Source organism: Musa acuminata, chromosome BXJ2-6, assembly GCF_036884655.1.
Source record: "Musa acuminata AAA Group cultivar baxijiao chromosome BXJ2-6, Cavendish_Baxijiao_AAA, whole genome shotgun sequence".
Taxonomy (NCBI): Eukaryota; Viridiplantae; Streptophyta; class Magnoliopsida; order Zingiberales; family Musaceae; genus Musa; species Musa acuminata.
In genome coordinates, this window is record NC_088343.1 from 10,636,891 (window position 1) to 10,646,929 (window position 10,039).

Consider the following 10,039-nt stretch of genomic DNA (forward strand, 5'->3'; position numbering starts at 1 on the left):
CTCTCTTAACACATCTCAATCATCTTTGTTTGAAGCTTCCAGTATAAGCTTATGATTTGATAATGAATACAAATTAACAACTGAAGGAACAGTAGGTGATTTGCATGGGAATGTTCATGTGCTTTGTACCACCCTTAGAACTACTTAGGCCCAAACACTACACTTTCATCTGTGTTCATTGCATATGTGGATTGTGATAATTTCTGGATGTATATATATATATATATATATATATATATATATATATATATCTCCTACAAGATCATGAAAATTTCTTCTGCCCCTGTCCTGTGAAGAGTTTGAAATTTTTTTATGATCACCTTGGCATTAGTTCAACCAGTCATTTGTGTTTCTTTAGGCTATCGAGGAGGAACGGTAGTTCTCTCCCTCCGCGAGGGTCCGCTTGGGGGCTTTGGGGTTCCGGCGGCGGATGGGGTAGTGGTAGTGGTCGGGTCGGGCCCCTCCATGAGGAAATCTAAGCGAGGAGGCCCCTCTGACTCCGACTGTGATTGCAATTACGCCGCCATCCTATAGTGGCTGTCGGGGCTGCTGGCCGTTACGCTTGGGGGTTCCATGTGCCGAGCGCACGCTGCTTGACCCCTCTATTCCATGATATAACACCAGAAGGCCACAACCACCGACCGTCGGATTGCCATGCGATCCACACGATCCTGTCCACGTGTACGGGGCCCGTCAAGGGTCCAACCCCCGCTACGTGGATCCTCGGGCGAGGGGACGTGGACGACGGTTGAGCGTCGGTCCTTGGCGATCCGGACTTAGTTTTGCAAGTACTCTCACCCGAGTCGGCTCAAAGAAGCAGGGAAGAGCGTGGAGATTAGCGCTATAGGGGATTGGACGGCGGATGATGGGGCGTCGGTCGGCATGCGGAGGGCTCACGACAGTTACTGAAACGGGACGGGAATGCATGCCGCCCCTCTCGTCTCCTTGCGAGAGAGACGTAGGATGTTATGTTCTACCGTCGTTACGTACACCATGAAGTGTACAAGGTGCGATCTTTATATCGTACGCTTCACGGTAACGATCGTATAAGCGAGAAACAACATAAAGAACGTAATGATACGATGCACGTAAATGACAATATAATAGACCTCTTATGTCTTTTTCTCGCGAGGTTGACTTAAAATAGATCCGAATCAAGAACATGAAGATTGGCTTTCACATAAATATTTTTGTTATTGTGGATCAACCTCTTCTAATTATGTATAAATAAAATCCTATAAAAAAAATGAGTATTCTCTTATTTATATCAAGAAAAACAAAGAAAAGAGTCATCTTATGTAGTACAAGTTCCTAATAAAAGTAGCTCAGCAAAGATTACAGAAAGCGCAAAGGAAGTGCACTCACAAGATTGGGTGTCCTCCATGTCCCTCCGCCTCCCCAGTAGCGACACCGACCCGTGCGACAGGGTCTTCCCCGGCGCCAGTGTCCGCGGAGGGCGGCGGGGTGATGATCGAGGAGGAACGGTAGTTCTCTCCCTCCGCGAGGGTCCGCTTGGGGGCATCGGGGTTCCGGCGGCGGATGGGGTAGTGGTAGTGGTTGGGTCAGGCCCCTCCATGAGGAAACCTAAGCGAGGAGGCCCCTCTGACTCCGACTGTGATTGCGATTGCGCCGCCATCCTATAGTGGTTGTCGGGGCTGCTGGCCGTTACGCTTGGGGTTTCCATGTGCCGAGCGCACGCGGCTTGACCCCTCTATTCCATGATATAACACCAGCAGGCCGCAACCACCGACCGTCGGATTGCCACGCGATCCACACGATCCCGCTCGCGTGTACGGGGCCCGTCAAGGGTCCAAACCCCGCTACGTGGATCCTCGGGCGAGGGGACGTGGACGACGGTTGAGCGTCGGTACTTGGCGATCCGGACTTGGTTTTGCAGGTACTCTCACCCGAGTCGGCTCAGAGAAACAGGGAAGATCGTGGAGAATAGCGCTATAGGGGATTGGACGGCGGATGATGGGACGTCGGTCGGCATGGGGAGGGCTCACGACGGTTACTGAAACGGGACAGGAATGCACGCCGCGCCTCTCGTCTCCTTGCGAGAGAGACGTAGGATGTTATGTTCTACCGTCGTTACATACACCATGAAGTGTACAAGGTGCGATCTTTATATCGTACGCTTTACGGTAACGATCGTATAAGCAAGAAACAACATAAAGAACGTAACGATACGATGCACGTAAATGACCATAGAACATACCTCCTGATGAGGGTAATAATGGCGATAAGACTCGGGCTGACGTCACCTGCCCCTGATGACGCCTTGCGCCTCAGACGACCTGACAGCACCTGGTCAAACAGATCGGAATGCCGACCAAGGCACATTAACGTCCCGCTCAGGCCCGGTCTTGCATGCCACGCCTACACCCCTATCAGACGTTACCAGGAGTACGATCCTGCCCCCTGCAAACAGGCACATCAGAAACAGTAAGCCACTCTATAAAAACCCCAGCCGGGGAGAAATGGGGGGAGGATCCGACCACAAGAACCATTCCACTCCATCTGACTTGATCGTCGGAGGGGTCGGGCCGAGCTTCCGACCTGACCTGTGTGCAGGTACGAAGACGGAGCCCCTTCTCCCGACGCTGAGGAGAGGAACCCCTCCCAGCAAGGCGCCCCGACGAGCCCTGACGCGATCCGATCTACACTATCGACCGTATCAGCAACCCTGAGAGACCTCGAGCGAGATCCCCACCCATTCGGACCCAAACCAGGCAGTGTCAACCCCAAGGTCACGGCGTAAAGTTGTTTACACCAACATTTTTGGCGCAAGAAGGAGGGCCCGAATGTCAATGGTTCAGCAGTTCAACTCAAGCGAGCCCGCTGTTGAGGGGTCGCACCCGATCGGCACAGGAGAACATCCTTTGCATGATGAACCCCGAGACGAACACCCTGCCAAAACATCGGAACGTTACTGGTGATTATTCAACGACCCGGGTTTCTCCCCGCCCGAAGGTGCTCCCGCCGGCCCGTCGCCTGTATCGTCCGAGGCCTTTCAGGACCTCGCTTATCAAGTCCGAACTCTGACGGATGTGGTACAAACCATCATCCCACTCGTTTCTCATCCGGCGCATCCGCCAGCGACCCAACCGCTACGGCAATGGGAGCCGTCCGCCCGGGCTCACACGCCGCTTCCCGAGTTCCCTACTACGCCTCGGGATCGATCGGCCCCACTCGGGAACCAAGCAGCGGCGAACCCGAGGGGTCACCCGGAGCCCGAGGCGCTATCCTCGGATTCAACAGACTCCCTGCGAGCCCAGCTACGCCTTGTTAATCAGCGACTCGGCGAAGTGCAGGAGGAAGTTCGCAGGTCGAGGGGAGAGCTCGGGGCGGACACACACCAGGGATCCTCGTTCGCGCCTGAAATATAAGATCAAATAATTCCTCCTAACTTCTGGCTCCCCTCTCTGGACGCATATGATGGCATCGCCGACCCAGCGGACCACAAAGCTGCTTTCCGCGCCCAAATGGCGCTATATGGAACCTCTGACGCCTTGATGTGCAGGGCGTTTCCTACGACTTTGAGGGGGTCAGCCCATGCATGATACAGCGGCCCGAAGACCGGGACGATCACCTCCTTTGATCAGCTCACCAGGGACTTCAAGCTAAACTTCCTGGCCTATGCTCGGCCGAAGCCGTACGTTGCTCTACTCCTCGGACTCAACCAGAGGGAGGACGAGCCCCTCTCCCATTTTGTGAATTGCTTTACTACACAAATTCGAGGGCTGTCGGACGCTCACCCCTCTCTATTAATGCAAGCGTTTATGATAGGCCTACGACCTTCTAGATTCTTCTGGTCTCTCGTGGAGCGAACCCCCACCGTAGTACCCGAGATGCTCCAGCGGGCAAACCAGTTCATCGCCGCCGAAGCATGGATGCTCGGGAGGCGTGAGGAGCACAAGAGGGTCAGACCGGAGCCACCCCGACAGCAACAATCTACCACACCAAGGCGCAGGTTAGACCGGCCTGACCCGCCGGCATCGAGGCCCCCACTTCCCGCCTTGGGCACGTCCCGGACAGAGATATTCCTCCAGATAAGGGAGAAGGGGCTACTCAAAAACCCCCACCCGATAAGAAGCCCATGGGAACTAGCAGAACGGTCGAAGTACTACCGCTTCCATCGGCAGAATGGGCATGACACCGAGCAGTGTCGTGAGTTGAAGAGGTAGATCGAGGAGCTTATTCGTAGAGGGCACCTCGGCCAGTACCTTCGGCAGGATAAGGAGCTTTCGCCGCGCCCTGAGGGACCCGTCGAGCGACACATCAACGTGATAATGGGCGGCCCTGCATCCGGAGGGAACACCATGTCCGGAAGAAAGGCATACGCTCGAGCCGCCTCTGTCGAAGCTCCCAGGCGCGGGCCCGAGCCTGATGTCACATTCCCGGCCGAAGCCCCCGAGCGATCCGAGCACGACGATGCGCTCGTGATATCGGCCAGGATAGCCAACGCGCAAGTAAGAAGGATCATGATCGACACTGGGAGCTCGGCCGACGTGCTCTACTTCGATGCTTTCCAGAAGCTCGGTTTGTCTAGAGAGAACATGGAGCCGATGTGCTCAGCGCTCACCGGGTTCACCGGCAACTCAATCTCACCACTAGGGGCAATCACCTTGCCTTTAACCCAGGGAGTCCCGCCAAGATCGAAGACGGTGATGTCCACCTTCTTGGTGGTCGACCTCCCCATGGCGTACAATGCCATCTTTGGTCGCCCCACCCTCAACAAGATCAGAGCCGTTGTCTCCACCTACCACCAAACCGTAAAGTTCCCGACCCATGGGGGGGTCGGGGAAGTTTGGGGAAGTCCTCGAGAGTCCCGATGCTGCTACTTGACGGCAATCTCGCTACACAAAAGGGCGAGGACCGAGCAACCCCTAGGGGACCCCAGGGAAATGAAGAAGCCGACCCCACATCCTGAGCCGACGGTGCCTACTTGCAATATACCATTAATGAAGGACCGGCCTGACCGGATGGTCAAAATCGAGTCAGAACTGCCCGAGCAGGAATGGGAGCAACTCATCGGCTTCCTGCAGGAGAATGTCGACGTCTTCGCTTGGTCGCCCTCCGACATGCCGGGCGTCGACCCAAAGATCGCACAACACCACCTCAACATCTCGCCCAATGCTCGCCCGGTGAGGCAGAAGCCCCGAAGGCAAGCCCCTGATCGACAACTAGCTGTCCGCGACGAGGTGCAATGACTTTTGTCAACAGGCTTCATAGAAGAAGTCAAATACCCGCGGTGGCTATCCAATGTAGTCCTAGTAAATAAATCCAATGGAAGCTGAAGGATGTGTGTTGACTACACCAGTCTCAATAATGCATGCCCGAAGGACTGCTACCCCCTCCTAAAGATCAACCAATTGGTCGACGCGACGGCCGGGCATGCTCGCCTCTCATTCATGGATGCCTTTTCTGGCTACAACCAGATAAGAATGACACCCGAAGACCAGGAGCACACTGCCTTCCTCACCGACCAAGGGGTATACTTTTACAAGGTCATGTCGTTCGTGCTGAAGAACGCGGGGGCCACGTATCAAAGAACTGTGAACAAGATGTTCGCCCACCAGATCGGGAGGAACATGGAAGTTTATGTCGACGACATGATCGTAAAAGAGCCGAGCGGCAGCAGCCCACCTCGCCGACTTGGCCGAGACCTTCACCATGTTGCGTAGGTACGACATGCGGCTCAACCCCACAAAGTGTGCTTTTGGCGTCAGCTCGGGAAGGTTCCTTGGAATCATCATACACGAAAGAGGAATTGACACCAACCCAGAGAAGATCCAGGCAGTCATCAACATGCAGTCGCCTTAGACAATCAAGGACATGCAGTGGCTCAACGGGAGGCTTGCCACTTTATCCCGGTTTCTTTCCCGATCGGGTGATTGCTGCCTCCCCTTCTTCCGGGCGTTGAAGAACCCAAAGAACTTTCAATGGACGGTGGAGTGTGAGGAAGCCTTTGAGCAAGTGAAGCAGCACCTGGCCAACCTTCCTCGACTTGCCTCCGTCTCTTCTGGGGATAAGCTCAGCATATACTTGGCCGCCTCCCGACACGCGGTCAGTTCCGTCCTGACCAAAGAAGCCTTCGGAGAATAGCTGCCGGTCTATTACATCAGCCATGTCCTGAACGGACCCGAGGAGCGGTACCCACCAATTGAGAAACTGGCACTTGTGTTGTCAGCCCGGAAGCTACGCCCCTACTTCTAGGCTCACATAGTGGAGGTAATCACCGACCAACCGCTCCGGCTGATTTTATCTAAGTTCGATGTTGCAAGTTGTCTTCTCAAATGGGCGGTGGAGCTCGGCGAGTTTGACATACGATACGTGCCGAGAACCACTATCAAAGCCCAGTCCGTAGCCGACTTCATCTCGGAGCTAACTCAGAGCGAGGACGAGGATCCTGAGCAACCTTCCGAAGGATGGGTCCTGCACATGGATGGATCGGCCAACTCGAAGGGCGCGGGTGCGGGGCTAGTGTTACTAGCCCCCAACGGACGGTCGTTTGAGCATTCCCTCCGCTTTGTGTTTCAAGCCACTAACAATGAGGCGGAGTATGAGGCACTCCTAGCGGGGCTCAGGTTGGCCCTCGAGATGCAGGTGGGCGCCATACACGTCCTCACCGACTCGCAGCTGGTAGCCGAGCACCTCAGCGACGGGTACAAGGCTCAGGACCCAATCATGGCAAAGTACATGGCACAGGTAAAACACCTGACCACCAAATTCTCTCACTTTACATTGTCTAATGTCCCAAGGGGCGAGAACGAGCGAGCCGACGCACTGGCCAAGTTGGTGTCGAGGTCGGCTCTTGAAGCCCGGCCCGAGGTCGACGAGCTGCCTTCTCGAGCAATCGAAATCGCTGCTGCGACCTATGACGATGCGCAGTTCACATGGGTGCAAGAGATACTACGCTTCAAGCGGGATGGGATTCTTCCTCCCGACGAGGCTACCGCTCGGCGCTTGCACCGTACGCAGGCGTGGTACTCTGAGATGGGTGGACGACTCTATAAGCGGTCCTTCTCACACCCTCTCCTACGGTGCTTGGAGCCCGAGGAGGCTCGGTCGGTTTTGGCCGAGGTCCACGAAGGGATTTGTGAAGAACACATCGGTGGGCCTCGGAAGCTCCTCGCGCTTCGGTGCGTGCCTCCTTCAGTCCCTTGGTCAACGTGGCCACTTCCTCCTTCGCCTGACGAACCTCGGCGCAAGCCCCCTTTAGATTTGCCTAAAGTTCTTTATTTAACTCCTCAGCCGCCTTGAGCTCTGTTACGGCAGGTAACTTTTTTAGCCGTTACCTCGGGGTTGGCACGGCTGGTTCGAGGGTCCGAGCGGCCAGGATCAGGTGAAGCTCCTCTCGGGATCCCCGGGGTGACCGGTTACGGGGAATCGGGCGGAAGTGCTCCGCGTCGCCGGGTCGGGTCGGCTTCGGTCGAGTACCTGCACACTGGTCGGGTCGGTGATTCGGCCCGACCCCTCCGACGATCAAGTTAGAAATGAAGAGGGGAGTCTTAGATGGAATCGTGTGTTTTTCCGCTTACCCTGCCTGCTTGGAGCCCGAGGGTATTTATAGGTGAGCTCGATGTTACCTGACGCGCCATCCTGTCGGGGCAGGGTCGTACACATGATCGCATCCGTTGCCGTTGTGGGCATTGCGCGGTAAGGCCGAGTCGCCGTAGGGTATGGCAAGCCTTGGTCGACGCCTTCCCCTGCCCTGTCCGGTCGTGCGGGGTCAGCATGATGAGGTCGTGCGGGTATGGTCGGTGAGGGTGCGCGTTACGCTAGTATTAATTCTCGTCTCTTGGCGCGGTGTGCCGTTTGGGGGTGGCTGATATGGGGCGGTGTTACGTCAAATCCGGTGCGTCATGTCTTATTTGTTTTTACCCCTATCATACTCCCCCCCCCGGAAGGAGCTATGCGTCGGTTTTCGCATGTAGGGGGGCCCGAGGCATGGCTCCTGTCTCCTGGTGACTTGGCCACGCGAGTCTAAGAAGTGAGTCGTCGACGGGTCGGTCGGACGGGGCCGAACTTGATGATCATAGGGCCGACAAGGGCCGAGTATCACGATGCGATCGGGTTACCGTGCTGGCGTGGTCTCGGGAGGCGCGCAACCGAGGGCCGAGGAGCACGGCGCAGGCGTGGTCTCGGGAGGCGCGCAGCCGAGGGCCGAGGAGCACTACGCACGTGGGTTACCGCGCAGGCGTGGTCTCGGGAGGCGTGCAGCCGAGGACCGAGGAGCACGACGCAGGCGGGTTACCGCGCAGGCGTGGTCTCAGGAGGCGTGCAACCGAGGGCCCTGCTTTTGATTTTTGGCGGCGGTGGGGGTTGAAAAGTTACCGCATTTAATTCCACCCTCAAAAAGGGCGAGTTGGCTCGTCGTTGAGGTCGAGGCGTCCGGTTGCTGCCGCTTCAGTGGGGTCGCCACGTCCTACCTTCATTAAGGCGGAGGGCCTTTGGGTGTCTTCCGATGCGACGCGACGGCTAGGTGCGTGCGTGGGTGAGCTGTTGTCCGCTCTTGGGAGGCGAAGGGACCTTGATTCTGGCGGGACATCACCCTTAAATAGCGGACCCCGAAGCTTGTCTCTATCTTCCGCTGCAGCGTTTCCTCCTTCGAGTTCTGCCGTTGCCTCCCCGACTCTCTTCCCGGTCTCCTGCGTAGTTTTTTCCTCCTCCTAAGGTCAGTTGAGATGTCGTCCTCTTCTCCTCCTTCGTCCCTTTCATCTTCTTCTTCTTCTTCCTCTCCATCCCCTTCTCCTCCCCCTATCCTCGGGGCTGGAGAGGGGAACCCTGCTTCGTCCCCCGTTGAGTCTTCTGACGGAGAAGTAGCACGAGCCCTCGAAGCTTTGATGTGGCCACACGACCTGGACTCCGTCGTGAGCGGGTCTTTGCTGGAAGGACTCTGGGATTGTTATCATATCCCGGAGGACTATATCCTCTGTGCCCCCGAGCCGGGGCAACGGGCGTACGATCCCGTCCCGAAGGGCTTCGCCCTATCTCTTGACTCCCTGGAAGCGGGCTTGCGCTTTCCTCTCCATCCACTCATCGTATCTTGCCTGTCCTTTTGGCGCATCTCGCCGTCTCAGGTGACGCCGAACTCTTGGCGTTACCTAGTGGCATTCCTAGGGGAATGTCATTATGCCGACATCGCCCCTACCCTCGATCTCTTTCTCTCTTATTAACGTCTTTGCAAGAGCTTGGGGGGCTACTTCCTGTCGGCCCGAATGGGCTTTCGCGTCGGGGGTGCCCCTTCCAACAACAAGGGATGGAAGGGGAGGTTTTTCTATATTAGCCGTGAGCAGGACGGGGGCTTCGGGGTCCGATGGTCCGCGCGGGCGATCGATAACACCACCCTTTGTTTGGGCGATGCGGAGCGCCAAGCTCTGAGGAGGCTGAGAGAGATCCTCCCTAAGTCGCAGGCCATCCGGACCATGACCGAACAGTGGCTAGTCGAGGCGGGCCTTAGCCCGGTGCCTCTGGGTACATTTAACGGCGCTTGGATTGGGGTTTTGGCGTAGCTGATTCTTGGTACTGACCCGTTCCATCTTTTGCAGAAATGGTGAAGCTCCGGTCGTTCTTGGAGGTTCAGGCGCCGCAACCTCCTCTCCCCACTCCGTCGGGCGACCCGACACCTTCTCTCCCGACTCAGCCAGACGACCCGCTACAGAGGCCGCCCCACTGGAGGTCGAGGCTGAGCGCCCTTCGAAGAAGGCGAAGACAACCCTGTCGAGGGGTCCTGAGGCGGGCTCCCGCCGCGACGGGGCCGGATCTAGCCGACGGCCATCTGGGAAAGGCCCGCGCCCCATCTCCGTGCGCGATCTGTGCCGACTCCCAGCCGGAGACGGGGAGCCTTTCCTGACACGGCTGGCGAGCGAGATCCCGCTTGCTGAGGCCGACGAACCCTTGGTGGCTCGTTGGGAAGGCCTGTCTCGAGGAGAGAGGGTGTGGGCCGGGGGAGATCCCTCCGCAGCGTTTCTCCGAGGCGCGCTTCATCCCGACATGGCTCGGGACCTGTACACTCTATCTTCGGATGTGCTGC

At 56.9% G+C, this 10,039-nt stretch overlaps 1 protein-coding gene across 1 annotated transcript; it reads left to right on the forward strand.

Moving 5' to 3' along the window:
- The first annotated feature begins 5,838 nt into the window (after positions 1 to 5,838).
- On the forward strand, positions 5,839 to 7,266 carry LOC135613841 (uncharacterized). The gene is made up of 2 exons (XM_065110860.1): positions 5,839 to 6,069; positions 6,220 to 7,266. The coding sequence occupies exons 1-2, from the start codon at positions 5,839 to 5,841 to the stop codon at positions 7,264 to 7,266; spliced, it is 1,278 nt and encodes a 425-aa protein (XP_064966932.1).
- Positions 7,267 to 10,039: the final 2,773 nt, after the last annotated feature.

What these genes read in the sequence shown, in the direction of transcription:
- LOC135613841 (XM_065110860.1), top strand. Translation starts at nt 5,839, where the DNA reads ATGCAGTGGCTCAACGGGAGGCTTGCCACTTTATCCCGGTTTCTTTCC. An exon ending in TGGCCGCCTCCCGACACGCG is followed by an intron (nt 6,070 to 6,219) that starts GTCAGTTCCGTC and finishes CCCTACTTCTAG; the next exon opens with GCTCACATAGTGGAGGTAAT.